At 40.7% G+C, this 15,987-nt stretch overlaps 1 protein-coding gene and 1 long non-coding RNA gene across 3 annotated transcripts; one reads left to right on the top strand and one right to left on the bottom strand.

Annotated features, from left to right (window-relative positions):
* Positions 1–6,268: 6,268 nt before the first annotated feature.
* Positions 6,269–9,334, bottom strand: p2ry1 (purinergic receptor P2Y1). The gene is made up of 2 exons (XM_051398126.1): positions 9,036–9,334; positions 6,269–8,746 (listed from the first exon to the last, which is right to left on the bottom strand). The coding sequence occupies exon 2, from the start codon at positions 8,715–8,717 to the stop codon at positions 7,656–7,658; it is 1,062 nt and encodes a 353-aa protein (XP_051254086.1). The 5' UTR covers positions 8,718–8,746; positions 9,036–9,334; the 3' UTR covers positions 6,269–7,655.
* A 13-nt stretch (positions 9,335–9,347) lies between these two features.
* Positions 9,348–14,635, top strand: LOC127362437 (uncharacterized). Of its 2 annotated transcripts, none has more exons than XR_007884463.1 (3): positions 9,348–9,512; positions 10,054–10,168; positions 13,829–14,635. It is a non-coding gene; the product is annotated as an uncharacterized LOC127362437 (long non-coding RNA). The 2 variants fall into 2 exon arrangements; XR_007884464.1 differs by having other exon boundaries at positions 10,054–11,693.
* The last annotated feature ends 1,352 nt before the right edge of the window (positions 14,636–15,987 follow it).

The raw sequence follows: 15,987 nt of genomic DNA, 5'->3' as shown, positions 1-15,987 counted from the left end.
AAAGTTAAATGCCAATTAGCACCATGTGTCAGCTTTAAAAGAGATTTGCTATCACTGCTTTTTCATGTGACTTTTCAAAGCTGCAGTTGTTAATTAGATTGTAATGGATTTTTAAGCCCTTCGCTAATATTAGGAGACATTATCAGTTTTATAATGTATAAAATAAGTTTGTATTAAAGTTCTAGGCGATACTAACATTTTGACTTTTAATTTTTTTTTACCAGAAGTTGACTCCTTCAGGATGTAAGAAAGCATTAAGCTTAATGTGAGACACATAGGTCATTGACACCAAAGGGCTATGCTGCACAGGAAGTTTTTTTCTAAACAAAAAATTTGTCAACAAACTTTCCATTGCACTTTCCCAAGCCACTGTTATTTGGACGTATCATGAAACATACTTTATTTATTTATTGTCCAGTGTTATCAAAAGTTCATCAGAGTGCAGCTGCAGATTCTGAACTTCTGTCCAGCATGTTGTGTCAAAGAAATAATCAGTGGTGGAGGAAGTAGAAATGAGTAAATACATATATCGAATGCATTCCAAAAAAGTCAGAAAAAGACTGATATTTCCTTATAGAGATCTGAATTTGTACACATCCCATCAAGGTATACATCTTTATTGTTAAAAATAGCTATCATTGAGAATTTCATGTCTTCTGTACTGCTTCTGTAAATCTGTGGAATTTAATGATGATAGGAGGAGGTAATGACAAATGATTATGCAACATGTTTAAATTTGACTGTTTAAAGCAAATAATTCAATAAACTAAACTGTTGTTTCAATTAAATCTGTAATGTCTTGACACTTGATTCTTGCTAGGGCTTTCTTGCAAGAGTCATATACAGTAAAGATAAATGCGTATGGCATGCAATCGTTTGTTGTGTTTTGGGGAGGCGGGTGGCTTTATTTCATAAGACAAGTAAAGATGGATGACACACAGCAAAGGCCCGCAGACTGGAATCGAATACAGGCCACTGCACTATGGCCTACATGGGGCGCACACTCTACCATGTGAGCTATTGTGCGACCCAGTTCACTTGATTCTAAAGCTTTTAGTGGCTTCCTTAAAATGTTCAACCATTTCAATATAACACTGGACCCAAACTCTGCTGAACAAAACTCAAGAGTGGTTTCATGAACACCACTCAAGTCAGATCTAAACAAAAATGAATCTTCATGGGTGGTTGTAGCACAGTGTGAGTAGAGGTTTGTCTTGTAGTCCCTTACAGAAACTGTGGCTCATGTCTTTCCCACCACACGCAGCTCCGACTCTGCATGACAGCAAACCAAAAGCGGTGAGGAAGAGTGAACCTGCGAAGGCGAAAGATGACCCTTCTCCTTATTTAGATGTGATACATGGCTATGTTTGTTCAATACCTCCATTATTCACACGCTGTATATATAGATATGCCTACACACCGCTTGTTGCACAGCTCTTGTATCCTTTCTCTTTTATACACACAAGTTTATTCCCACCCTCTGTAACCCCACTCACCGACACACTGTGAATATGGAGCAGTGGATGTAATCTGCTAGTACATAAACTTTGGTCTTAAGAGATTTATCATCCACCCTGCAGCAGGGCAGCGGGCAGACTGACGGGTTGCCAGCTAATAAAAGCATTGGTCTCTTAGTGGAGTGTATAGCTCATCACCCTTTACAGTAGTTTCACAACTTGCAGACAAGCTGCAGGCAGAGAGGAACTCAAAACTGAAAAGGACTGTGTTTCATACTTTTCGAAACATTCATTACAGTTGTCTTCACAGCATGGTCCTCCAGTTAGGCCTTTGGTATTCATTTTAACTTTGTGTTGGGCGGGTTTTGTTTCAGAATTTATTACAAATGTTTCCATTCTGTTTTCTCTTTGGCCTCATTATGACGGCCCTTGATCTTGTTATATTTCACTTGTGTGTTCACAGTGTGTATTTGGACATACAAATGAACAAATTCTACCATGTGTAGACAAAAGAGCTCTGGATATTAGATGACAGAGAAGTGATATGAATCAAAGAGAGAGCAGCAGAACATGCAGGAGCGTGTGCAGTCATTGATGTGATTGGTCTAACATATTGTATTTAGTAGTACTAGTAGTGTTAAGACAAGTTCTCTCTATTTTACTATTGGGACCTCGATCCATGCTTTACTTCTTCTTCCCTCATCCCTCACTAACCCCTGTATATTCTAAATGTATTCTGAACAGAATAATGCTACCAGTCTACTTTCATGTGACCTTTTATTTTTTATCTCTACTCTTTTTTTCTCAGTGCTTCTTTTCTCTTTCTCCTGTAGCATTTTTATATGCCTACAGCACATTCAGTATCGCCATAGTTCTCAGCTCCTTGTTCTCCCACCTTGCCTTATCTTGTCTCTTCCCTATCCTCCCAGGCAGCGGGCACCCTTTTATTTAACCTCAGTTCATTTCAGAGCTACACTCACTATCTCATAACTCTTATCAGGCAGGCCAGCTCGTCTACACTGCGTCTGACAACGCTCTCGTCACCCAGCTGTGTCGGTCTGTTTGCAAAACTACACCTTCTGATATCTGTTAAAGGGGAAACAGCCTTTGCTTAATGCATTAACAGTATATCGTATGAAACCTACAGGATGAAAATGGCAAAATAATGTGAAATTCTGAACCACTTTTTCACTATCGGATATCTTCTTCTCGTGCCGGGTTGAACTGCTTGATCGGATGATTGTGGTTCTCATCGTGATGTAGGTTTGTGGAAGTCAGCCAGTGAGCCAATCGTTCAGGTTGATCGATGACAATGGCAAGAAGCTGCAGAAAATCAACAAGAAGCCAGACGGGAGCGGCTGCAGAGATATTGATCATAAACCTTATGACAGCCGAAATATGACAGCCCTTGCTCTCTCTCACACACACACACCCTCTCCCACTTGTTCTTCCAGTCCCATCTAATCCCTGAACATGTTATATATACAATACCAGTCTGTTATTATTGTTACTGGCAGCGGCCCAAGCCGTAAGCATGACTTCACTGCAACTCATAGAGTTTATAATGACAGTTCCCATTCTCATTATGCTCACTCCATCTGTACAGTAACAGGAAAATGTCTTTAATTTAGTTGTTACTTGTCCATACAAATGTTAAATCAAGTCCTATATTTCACTTTAACACCCCAACATGTGTATACGTATGTCTGACAACATGATGAACATAGAATCCTTTCATGTGATCAAAGTAGGCCAGCACCAGAGGTGACAGTAAACATATTGCCCTGAAGACAATTCAAATGGCTTTTACTGTTGCAAGCAGTCACAACCCCAGGTCATCTGTATTTTTGATAGGCAATCATTCGTGCTGCATGGCTATATATATTTTCTTATCTTGGCAGTGTTGTTGTGGACAGTGGCGCTGTAGATTCAGACACACAAACAACACTTCATTGATGCTCATTATTTGATTATCTAATTCAACTGAAATATTTTTAAAAATAGCTTTTTTGTTGATGTTATTTCTGTTCTTTAAATTCTATTTTGTTGCTTTGTGTTTGTTATAATTCCACCTGTTTAATATTTCATGCTTAATGCCTTTATTGCTTATACTTCCTTACTCCCCAATGGTTGAAGAGGTATTAAGATCCCCTACTTAGCAATATCACAATGTAAAAACACATAAACATAAAATGACATGAAAAAGCATTCACTATGTAGGCAAAATTGACTCCTTTAAGTGGTATATTATAGCTAATACACTGGGATTGTTTTTACTGAGGCAGTAAAATGTAAAAAGCATTTTAATATTGAAATTATCTCAGAATTGTACTTAGGTATGGCACTTGAGTAAATGTATTTTTTTTCCACCATTGGTTTCAAATTAATGTTGAAAACATAACACACACACACTAGGAAGACAGGTTTGGATGTATTATGATTATAAATATATATTCATCTGTGTAGTCTAGACTTGTCATCCCACCTTCAGACACACATCAGGTCCAACTGCAATAATATGACCAACCATAACCCTTTCACCAAACCTGTAAAATTGTGTTATTACTGTTTGACTGTTAATGTGTGTGTGCGTGTGTGTGTGTGTGTGTGTGTGTGTGTGTGTGTGTGTGTGTGTGTGTGTGTGTGTGTGTGTCTATCTATGGAGTCATTCATTACACACACATTACAGATAAGACTCAGTCTAAGTTATCAACTTGCCAACCAGTCACAATAAAATGCAGGTGCCACCAATTAAGGAGTGCGTGCAGCACACACACACACACACACACACACACACACACACACACACACACACACACACACACACACACACACACACAGGCATACTTGTTTGCATTTGGGCATGCATCAACAGCCTGAATCCTTTCACAAGTATTTTGACTGTCGGTGAGGTGTGAACTTTACCTCAACTTACCTGACTAGCAGTGTTTTGAGTTCGGATCTACTCTTACTAGCAGACTGCTTGATGACATAAACATGGCTAATGGAAAGAAAGTGTTTTCTAATTTTAAAAAGTAACTTATGTCCACAATATGTCCAGTCTGGCATTACTGTATAAGTGCAATAACGCTCCCTGAGCGCTCTGGTGTCGGGTTGGGTGGTAGGTCGAAGCCTGATCAGAGCGAGTAAACACATGTTAATATCATAGCATAGCAGTAGTACAGAGCTGTAGCCAAGAGAAACTGAACAAAATATTTTTTCTAACATGTTTACTTAACAGCAACAGTTGGAAAACGTGAACGTGCTTGTGTGACTTCTTTTGAAAAACTGCATCCTGTTGTGTACAAACACTGACTGTGCTCTGCTTAAACACTGCATGTTTTCCTCCAAGTACTGTGCATCGCGAAAACAATATCCAAGTGTTACGTGACATGTAAAATCAGAAAGTAAAAATCTCATTGTTGCAGGTTATGGCATGATTCGCCATAATGGAGCAACAGTGTGGGAATTTACATGTACGGGAGTTTATATTGCCTCGTGTGGTTTTTGCAGCACAGTCACATGGTGTCTATGGATCTGTTACATTTAGCAACAGAACCACATCACAGTGATCACGCTGTTCCATGATTGTTTACATCACGGGGTCACTCACCAAGCACCACACTCTGACATGTTGATTATGTTTGGTTTTTGTGCGGTTAGCGGTACTTTTTTGGCTCAAGCAGAGAGTGCCCCTGTGATGGATGTGGTTGTGCCAGCTCCCACTGTAAATCTCCAAGAACAAAACTCAGTATTTTAGTTTAGCTATCCTGACTGTGATTACCCTGTGCCCCCTCCCCAGCCACTAACACACACAAACTTTGTTCTCCACCACTGCCATTACTCTTTGCACTCAACTCTTCCTTCTGTTCTCCTCTGTTACCAAACTGTCTCTTCCCAACACTTATTCAAACAGTATTCCCCTGCAGGTGGTGAAATGCAGAGAAGAAAAGCTTTTTTTTAATTCTAGATTCAGAATAAAGAGAGGAGGATGTGAGAGAAAATAGGTGAAAGGTGGCTGTGAAGGGAGGGAGGAGATACTGGCAAACATCCCAACTTTCTGCAAGTCAAGATTTGACACTCTGGCTCAAAAGCACTGATGTTGGCTTTAGATTCAGTGCTGGCTGAATATAACCCTCCTTTCATCTAATCACATGTACGCAAAGCACATATTAATGCTAATGTGGTTCATATGCATGTCACAGTGGCTCTTTTTGACAACAAATAACCAATAACTAACAAAAAAATAATGGCTAAAACCACCTACTCGGAAAAGGTCTCCATTGCCTTTAGGGCTTTCTAACACAGGAACACACAGACACACACATTTGCCAAGGCCAGCTATGCAGTTTGCACCTCAAAGCCAGGAAATCAAAAGCCGTTTGTATTCAGGGGGGCTGTTTGGAGGAAGAGGGTTGGTTGGTTTCCTGTGCCCACCACACTATGCAGCCCCGGGGTCCTGGCAACAACCTCACACCCCCGTCTGCATCAATAACCCTGCACCATTGTGACGGACACAAAAGCTGTCTTAGGACAAGCCGGGAGAAAAAGGTGCCACTCTTTATTCCTCCCTCGTTCACTCGCTTCCTCCTGGCTGTGCTGAAAAATAAAGTCAACAGCAGCGCGGAGACAGAGGAGGAACGGCAAGAGGACTCGGCACGAATGTCTCCAAAACCAACAGTGTTTGTTCACCCATAATAGCGCACACATACAACTATGAGCACGTGCAGCTGGTACAAACAAGGTGACATGCATGTTATAAATCATATTACCCACCATCTTCAAAGAACTGTGTGAGTCTCACTAAAATGTCTGGGAAGTTTTAAATATAAAAATTTATTGACAAAGATACACGTGGCCCCACATATCCACTTGATTCAGTTCCTTTCTTGACAAATAGCCGACCACATACAGATTTACAAAGGTATTAGTACAGACATCAAACATCTACGTAGTCCAGGGTAAAATATGTACAGAGAGAGCTCCATAATCATTTCTCCAGAGTGATTACTACAGATACAAAAGACAAATGATTATCTGTCAAAACATGAACACAGTGCAGTATTTACTTTGAGGTATCTCATACAAACAAGTCTTCAATATGTTGATGGAGTCACAAAGTAGGTGACTGAGTGTGTGTGTGTGTGTGTGTGTGTGTTCTGCTCATTATTTGAAAGCTATTATGTATTCCCTATGTTGCAAGAAACACTTGAGTAGTTAGAACCTGCCGTGGTTAGTCAGTGTTTCACTGATGGTACGTGATGCTGGACTCATGCACTTAAGGTCTGGATTAGTGATACTGACTTGAACAAAAACAGTTAACAACACAAGCTAATCTGGAACGTCACAACATCCTGTACAGTACACCTAAAAAAAAAAAAAAAAAAAAAAAAAAAACATTCATTGTTGTATTGTATACACAAAAATACTGTATGTATTATCTTCTTGTTTTTTTCTGTAAGGAACAAGGAGAGAAAGATTGTGGTAAGAGGGCTGTTACAGACCTCAACCTCAGAGCTGTCAAAATGAAAAACTAGTCAAACACATTCCTCGCCCAGTCAGTAATAGATGGTTAAAGAAATGAGGAGTGATAGGTAGCGCTCTGAGCAGAGACTCCTCGGTCATAGTGCATTACAGTGTCTACATGGCACATCCATGCAGCAATCTCAAGTTCAGTGCATTTACTTTTTCCTCTAAAAGCCAGTCCAGGTACACTTCCTTAACCACGAGCTCTCACCTGCTTAATAGCTATTGATTAAGCATCAGCTCGGTGGCTAGAGAAGGTGCTATCCATTCTCAGACCTATTTTTCTGGAACAAATTGATGAACAGGACATTATAGCTTGTAGGGAAACGTATTTCCCCCCAGCTTGCCTGGTCATAATGTTCATTTTGTCCAAAGTGTAAGCAACACTAACTACTCAATAAAAATGAAGAGTGATGGCTCTAATATTTAGTACAATACATGTTCAGGACAATACAGTACAATAGCTTATCAACATCGACAAGCTGCAAGTGAGCGATGGTTATCACAAGGTTAAATACGGAGCATTTATCCTACAGTTCTATGATCATCCATTCAATTTTACACACAGCCTTCAGTCCACACAGTGCATTTAGTCATTCAATACGAAGTCCACCATGGTTTCTTGAACTAATACAAATCCACACCCATGACCAAGCCCACAGAGGTGCTCTGTCACAGCCTCCGGTCCCCATTCTCCACATACTCAGCCAGGCTGTTGAGCGCCGTCTCCTCGCTCTTAGACTGAAGGACATTGTCCCCCTTCCTGGAGGGTTTTTTAGTGGCCTTCGACAGCTTCCTCCTGAAGGTATCTCCGGCCAGGAAGTAAAGAATAGGATCCACGCAGCTGTTGAGGCTGGCCAGCCCCCGTGTCACCTGGTAGGTGGCGTAGACACGGTTATTAAAATCACACATGTCAGGACTCTGGAAGTACAGCCTGGCCCTCATGTTGAGGTTCTTCATCACGTGGAAAGGCAGGTAGGAGACGGCGAAGACCGCAAGCACGATGATGACCAAGTGGATAGATTTCTGCCGCAGGGGCGCGTTGTTCATGTCATTGTAGATTAGCGCTTTGACGATCATGCCATAGCAACAAAATATGATGATAAAGGGGATGCAGAACCCAAACACAGTCAAAGTCATGCTGTAGATAAAATAACCGGGTAACTCATCCTCAGTGGTGGTGTCATAACAAGTGGTTGCATTACGCTTCAGGCCGGTCCTGGAATAATAAAGGATGGGGGAGATAGCTATGACAACCACCACCCACACCAACGCGCTGGTAATAACTGCATTTTTCTTCTTCAGACGGCCCAGAGACTTCAGCGGGTGCACGACCCCAGTGTACCTGTGAACGCTGATGCAGGTCAGAAACAGGATACTCCCGTAAAGATTCACATGGAATATAAAACGCTGGAGGCGGCACAGCAGATCCCCAAATATCCAGTCCGTTTTGTTGAAGTAGTAGAAGATGAGGAAGGGCAGTGAGAGGACGTAGCAGAAGTCAGCCAGGGCCAGGTTGAACATGTAGACGGAGATGCTGCTCCAGGGTCTCATGTGGCACACAAACATCCAAATGGCAAGACTGTTGCCCACCAGCCCCGTGATGAAGACCATGATGTAAACAGTGGGCAGGTAGTAGAACTGGAAACCTGTCTTGGTGAGGGAACATCCTCTTGTCTGATTGTGGAGATCTGTGACATTCAGCAGGGAGGTCAAGTTCAGGTCTGTGGTCATGGTGTCAGGGGCAGAGGCAGGTCCTTTTACTGTATGAGAGGGATTAACACACGAGGAAATATTTGATGTTTAAGCTGATATTTGGTATTTTTATGCAGTCTAAAACTCAAAATAAGAAGTTAGATTTATCAGTGATATGTTGCCATATGTTACAACTGTTGTGGTTTCAATTTAAAGTACGTTTGCATTCAAACCCAGTCGTGAACAGACTCCACATTCAAGCCCAAACTTAATTTTGCGAAACGCCTACGTGCAGCCCAACAAACAGTGCACACACACAAACACGGAGAGGAATGATAAACGCATTACAACACTCACCGCTGAGATAGACTTGTATTCCACATTCCTATACCCTTCACAGTTGCAAAGATGTCAGTCAACACGCGGATGGGGCGTTAAGGAGCTGTCAGGTGTCTTCATTCAGTCTCCTAACAGTTTTGGAAATTGTTTAAAAGTTGCGATATCCTTCAGGTTTGCGCTGGCACTTCAAGGGGAAAAGAACTCGGCCGTCGATTCGTCATGAAGGGGGCGACGATTTTCCCACAACAGCGGCAGTGGGACGCAACAGAGACAGCTGCAGGCTCTGGCATGAAGAGCAGGAATTGCAAGCAGGGCAGGCTGCGTAAAGCGAGAGGAGGCTCTTCTGCGCCGTGGAGAGGGGAGGTGCGCACCACACACACAAAACCACTGAGCAGCTTCCCGTCCCCAAGCGCGCTCTTTCTGTTCCTCCCTCCCCCCGCCGCCCCCCCTCTGGACCCTGATCAGGTCTGACCTGCCAGCACACGCGGGATAAAGGTATAGAAATACAAACCTTTTTTTTGGCAAAGCTGAGTGTGTTTTGGTCGAGACTAAGAATAATAAATAACATTTGTCTTATTTGGAATCACGGACTAACCATGGGAACATTTAGAGTGTAGATTTGTGCTAGGCGGTAATAATATTATGTGCACAGATTTACCATGCCAAAAATAGTAATAACATTACTGCTGTTTCAATTAGACATTTCAAGGGAAACAAGAAACATAAGCCCCCAAATCACAGTCAGAATGATGTTTTTAAAATGTTTTTGCAGTTATACAGCAGAGTGCTGAGAGGGAAATCATATATTATCATTTAAAAGTGAGCAGAGCTATAATGGACTACACTGATATTTCATGGTTATGGGTTTGCCATTGCAATTCAGATTTTGCATGAAATATTCTTCCACAATGACTGCCAGTCGTGAAGTGACTCACAAGCCATTGATTACGACAAAAATAGGAGAAGGTTAGACAAGGCAGGAGCATAAAAACAATAAATTACTGTTTCAAGATGGTCATTTTGTGTCTCCAAAAAGGCTGAGACAGACAGCTGGATGTGCGTGACAGTGCCAAGGACAAAGCAGGCACTGGGAGAGGCAGCAGACAGAGGAGGATGGTGGAGGGATATGCCGTGGAGAAAGGGAGCCAAAGGTTAAGTTAATTATGCTGTGATGCCAAACATCTTAAAAATTGTAGAAAGAGGAGTTTGCCAAGACTGTAGCAATAATCTAATGGATGTTATTAAAAAGACAGAGAATAAATGTCCACCATGAACTTGGTAGATGTCCATTATGGTCCATCAGAGGATATTAGGTGAGGTATGGTTTGGTGGCGTCTTTGTGTGTTGCTATGAAGCTCTGACACAATTTCTCTTTGTATATGTTGTAAACAAAGAAGCCCAGCATGTACAAAACAGTCAAACACCTTTTCCAGGTAGTTTTCAAATAGTTTCCCAGAAATTAAACGATGTGATGCTATAATTTCTTAGGAAGGTTCTTGGAAAGACTATGTAACTTCCCCATACAAATTATTTAATTCTTCTCTGTCTTGGGAAATCACAGGACCTGTAAAACAAACAGTTAATATACCCATCGTCCTGACAAATCATCACAACCAGCTGAAAGGAGCAATCATTAAAATACATTCACAGCTAAACAAAACATAATGCTTATTCATCTAAGGTTCTTGTCAACACCCTGGATACTATCTCATAAAAAAAATAAATATAGTAATTATTTTAATTGATTGCAATTTGTGATGTGACACTAAATGTAAAATGTAGTTTTGCATTTAGCAACAGAGGCTCCCCCAACACAGAGTTGCTTAGTAAGTATACTCACAAATCCAGAGTAACTCAGAGTAATTGTAAATGTGACACATCATTCCACCTGATTACTTGTGAAATATACCCTATTAATGTAATGGAAAACTATTAGTTCAGCCAAAGAAGCCCAACTTATAGTCTTTATATTATCATGTGTGTATGAGAGAAAGAAAATGATGGAAATAAAGTAAAATGGATGAATATTTGAGCACATTTTTACCCCCAATTGTTCTTCTTCTACACTCATTTGCACAATAGTTGTAGACATATGAGTAAAGGCTTGTTTGAGTATTGCTGTAATGGAAACTTGCTGCATGACAACTCACTGTAGTTGCATAATCAGTTCAAGATATCTAATAGTGTACATCTGCCAAAACACAGAGCGTGATGGAATATGCACCTTGTGGTTTATCCAGTGCGAACACAGCAAGTGAGCAGCTGTTGGCACGGAGACAAAGACTTCAATCAGCATAGATTTCTGCAACCATTTTGATTGTGCAAACCCATTCCTCAGACATAGCTGATGAGCAAGTTTGACGTGTGACATTTAGAGTGCATTGTGCTTAGTCCGTCCTCTTTTATATCCTTGCCAAACTGCCCCAAGTGTTGTCTTATCTGACAGAAGAGAAATCAAAAGCCAGGATGAAATATTCAAAGTCTCAAGAGAGGCTGAGCAAAGTTAAGGAAATGCTCACTGCACCTGCCATTACATTTCCTGCCAAGGACCTTATCCTATTTGGCTCTGACCTCCATTTTCTGCCCCAGAGGCTGACAGGGACAGAGACATATTGGGCACGGCTGGACGCACACTGCAAGATTCATTTGAATGTATTAAGCACCAATATTGGCAAGGTCAGTGTACCTCAACCTATCAGAGGAGCTGCTGTGCGATGTTCACGACATTTAAATAATTATGTGTTAAGTGTTGCTATGTGGCGCAGTGGAGCTGAATAAAGACTGTCAGCATTAAGAATACAACATTTTGAACAGAGATCTTTATGAGGCATTCAACTTATAATGCAAAAAACTTTTTCCTCAAAGAAGGGCTGCAAAAAGCAATCAAAAAAGGAGTCAAATCACAACAACATGAAACAATAATACCTTGAATAAACAATAAAGTAGATGAAGAAAATGATATGAGCAATCTATATCAAAATATATCAGTGCGGTACAACAGAAAACTGGAAATACTGTAGAAAGTCCTGGCCATCAATAGAAAATAAGTGATTGACTGTTGACAAAAGATCTATTTTAGTGCCTGTTCTTCCAGCTTTCAATCATGTCACATGGTCTTCCTCAGCAGGTGGAGTTTCTCATTGACATGGAATGTTTTCTGAGCTCTTTTCAGGGAATTTGCCTTCAAGTTGACAAAACCTCTCACCTCAAGGTCCCTTTAGTAGCTCTCCGGTGGGAGTCTGCCCAGTGATCATGGAATAAATATAAAATATAAGGTGTTTATATGAAGGTATTATAAATAACTTATATTTAGCCTGTGTAAGTGTTAGAGCTCAGTAAACAGGTCAACACTCACATGAGTCAAAAGACTAAAATACCAGAATGGTGTGGGAGTGGCAAAGGCAGAGCAGGAAAAAGAAATATCACAATCTTCCTCTTACAAATGAAAAGTTTCATTCATAGGCAGTAAAATGCATCCTTGCTCGATAAAATACCCTTGAGGTTTTCAACTACAACCTTATTTGGTTTAAGGTGGCCAATGTTGGCAAACTTTAGATGAATATCACTGTGTACTGAGTGAGTTTGTTGACTTTAAGACTCTTTCTACTTGTGATGCTATGACATTATATTACAGCATTTACCATTATCCAGTAATTCTCACTTGGGGCTACAATGGCTGTCCACCAAAAGTTACACAGGCTTTCTTTGAATAAAGTCAATATTTCACAATTATACTAATAAATACAAAGACAATAGAGTCGGTAGTTTTTATTAAAACACCCTGTACCACTGCAGCTTGTGGAACATTAGAAACCTGGCCTGACTTCCACTCAGCTCACACTGTCACACATTTTGGTGAGTCAGGTGTTCCCAGTCAGAACCAATCCATGTCTGAGGGAGCAGCGTTGCCACGTACATGCTTCCAGGTGTGAAGTTAGATAAGGACGAAGTTGAAATTACCTTCTGCGGCTTCCATCCCCTGCCTCAGTGTAGCTTACGGATCAGCTGCCTCCCAGTCCAAAACATCCTAACCACTGCCTCATTTGGTCTCAAGTATATAAAAAAGCAAAAAGAATGCACCGGGAAGCGTGACATTATTGCAGGCACTTTAAAACAGGTCATTACTTAAGAGATACAAGTGAAATACTTTAGAACACATTCTAAACTTTAACAAGCCCACTGGGTCCTGTTGTGTCTCAGCTGCACCAGTGGATTTACTCCCATTGCCAAAAGTCTCTAAACTGATTGGATGTAATAACACTTCTCCTCAAGTCCCAGATGTAATCGTAATGACAAGTGTAAAAGGAAGGGAAAATTCTATTTGTCTCAGGCTCTGACCTGTATTTCTTTACATCCCGCTTCGCTGGTTCGTCTGACAACCCAATCACCATCAGAGTCTGGACGGCTAATAGTGTTTCCTGCTCGTGTCATTCTGCTTAAGTGTGGTGGAACCGGGTCTCTGCAGAAACACACAGAGTGATGAAAATCAGACCCTAAGCTCCATTAGCATACTTAGACCAGCATGCATCTGTCTCATTAAGAAAATCTAATTTTACAAATTAGTGTTTTTTGTAAGAAAATGATTTTCCTTTTTTGCTGTTACAATCCAGTTAATGTTATGAGCTCCAGCGCGGTCACCCCATTTTTTTTAAAATCTCCTTTGTTCTCCTTTTCTGTTAGTCCATTCATCTGTATGTTTCTGTTCCGCCATTCATCTTTTTGTTTTCTTTGTCTGCCTTTGTGCCCAGTCTATGTATATTTTTTTTCTATTAAATTAATTCGTTTCTTTATTTTGCTTCATCCAATTCCAGGCTGATCACATGCCCATAAGAAGACCACCACACACAACACACGCGTGATTCTGATGAGCATCTCCTCCGGTATTGATCTCTCTTATCAGCCGTCCAACAGACTACGCTGGAAAATAATGAATTTTTCTTTTGCCTCTTTTTTTCTCTGTCACTCTGCATCACTCCACCATCCTGCCTCCTTTTGCAATTCCTCTTTTATGTTTCTCTTGCTCTGCCTTCCGTTCATCGTTACACGTTTCAGATGAACATCCACACTGCCTACTCTACTTCCTGAATGCCTGTAAAGGTGAGGTGAGCTTTACCCACATGGAAACCCTTAGCAGCCTGTATTTTCCTGTGCTCGTTCTGTGTTTCCAGTCTAAACAGCAATTACTACAGGAATCCTTTATAGAGGGCCTGAGAGAGCAAAACAGTTTAGCTACATTTGCGGTAATGGCATGTCTGATAGCCTGGTTGAATCTTTCCCCTTGGGACTCCTGCTGTAATAACACTGCATGGCTCACTTGATACCAAACTTGGTACCACAGTGTGTCAGCAGTCAAAAATTTTAATGTTTTGTTTGTAGTCGTGAGCAGAATGCAACAAAACTTAGACCCCAGTGCTGACATTTTTTAATCTTGCATTAATCAAAGCATGATATTTATGATATCACATATTTAAACTGAGGCATTTTCTAAGTTAATGTTAGCACACTTGCAATATGAATAAACATGCAGGCCTAATATTTATGCTCTGTTTTATCCACATGAATATGGACTAATTCTACCACTCATATCTTTAATAAACAAGTTAGTGCACACTGTATAACTGAATGAAAAATTGTGTTCATGTGAAGGTGAATTATCACTTGGCTCTGCAGTTCTTCTCAGCTCCAGGGAACATTTTAGCATCTTCCAACTCATCGTTTTGGTTTTATGAGCCACAAATCAATTGTCTTTGTTTACTTTCACCACTCTCATTATCGTTTCCAGCCACAGATTTTTTAAATACCCACTTTATGCTACTTGCCCAGCGACAAACAGCAGATAGGCAAATTCATAACTAGCTTGAAAACACAGTGAAGCATTTAGCAGCTAAAGAGCCAGATATCTACTAAAAGGCAGACTTAATATTGAACTTTTATCAATTGCTCCGTGCATGGTGACTGTGTAATTAGGAAATTGTGTAATTAGTTTGTTTGCTAACACCATATCAACTTAAAAGCTGATGATATGTCAGTGTTATGTTCACAACTTGTTTCTGTTGCCCTAAATTGCCAAAATCAGTTCATCAACTGGACAGATTTCTGGACAGACTGTAATGTTACTTGTAAAAACGTCATTCCAGTAACCTTGAAACATTTTGATGACATTTGTAACTCATCTAAAGTACCATACATGCCTGCTCTCCTGATGTGATTGTGATAGAAAAATAGCATTCACACTGGATGGACCTTAAAAGAAAGGTCAGTTAAGTCAAGTAGACTCTTTAGTCTCTTCAGCTCGAATGTGTTCCCCCACACACACGCACACACACACAAGCTATATGCACACAAAAGGTCAGCTGCTCCCTAGGGCTCCTCTGACTGCAACTGTGATCAACAGGCTAAACCTTATGACCAACCCCACATGTAGCCTATGCTCCACCTTCCCTTATTTTTTTAAATCTTCCTTCTTCCTACATTCCTATCACTCTATCTGCATTTCTCATATCGACTCTCTGTCTATTTCAACCAAAAGGCAAGGTATCATTTACTTTACCTGGTTCACATTGAGTAGCTAACTTTTCTATAACCTGATCAATGCAGCTGAATGTCACAGAACCTTTCTGTCAAGCAGAGAGAAGGTCAGTGTGTCTGTTCTGTCTAAATACCACAGTAATGTAGTTCCTGGGCCTTCTGCCAGGCCATTTACAGTGAGCCAAAGTACGGCTGATATTTGTGCACTTTGGCAAGGAAACCGTGATGTGAATACAATCTGACTCCAGAAAAGAAACAAAAATAAGTTCAAGTTGGAGATGACTGAATGACGAGTCAAAAGTTTTGGCAAAAGTTGGTGGAGACCAGACCAGGTCTAGTCAAGATCAAGTCCAAAGAGGTCTGAGTCCAAGTCAAGATCGAGTCCAAAATGAGAGAGACAGAATATAGTGATTTTTTTAACATCAGTGTCAATACAAGATGG

Source organism: Dicentrarchus labrax, unplaced genomic scaffold (assembly GCF_905237075.1).
Source record: "Dicentrarchus labrax unplaced genomic scaffold, dlabrax2021, whole genome shotgun sequence".
Classification (NCBI taxonomy): domain Eukaryota; kingdom Metazoa; phylum Chordata; class Actinopteri; family Moronidae; genus Dicentrarchus; species Dicentrarchus labrax.
This window is presented reverse-complemented; position numbering and strand designations above follow the sequence as displayed.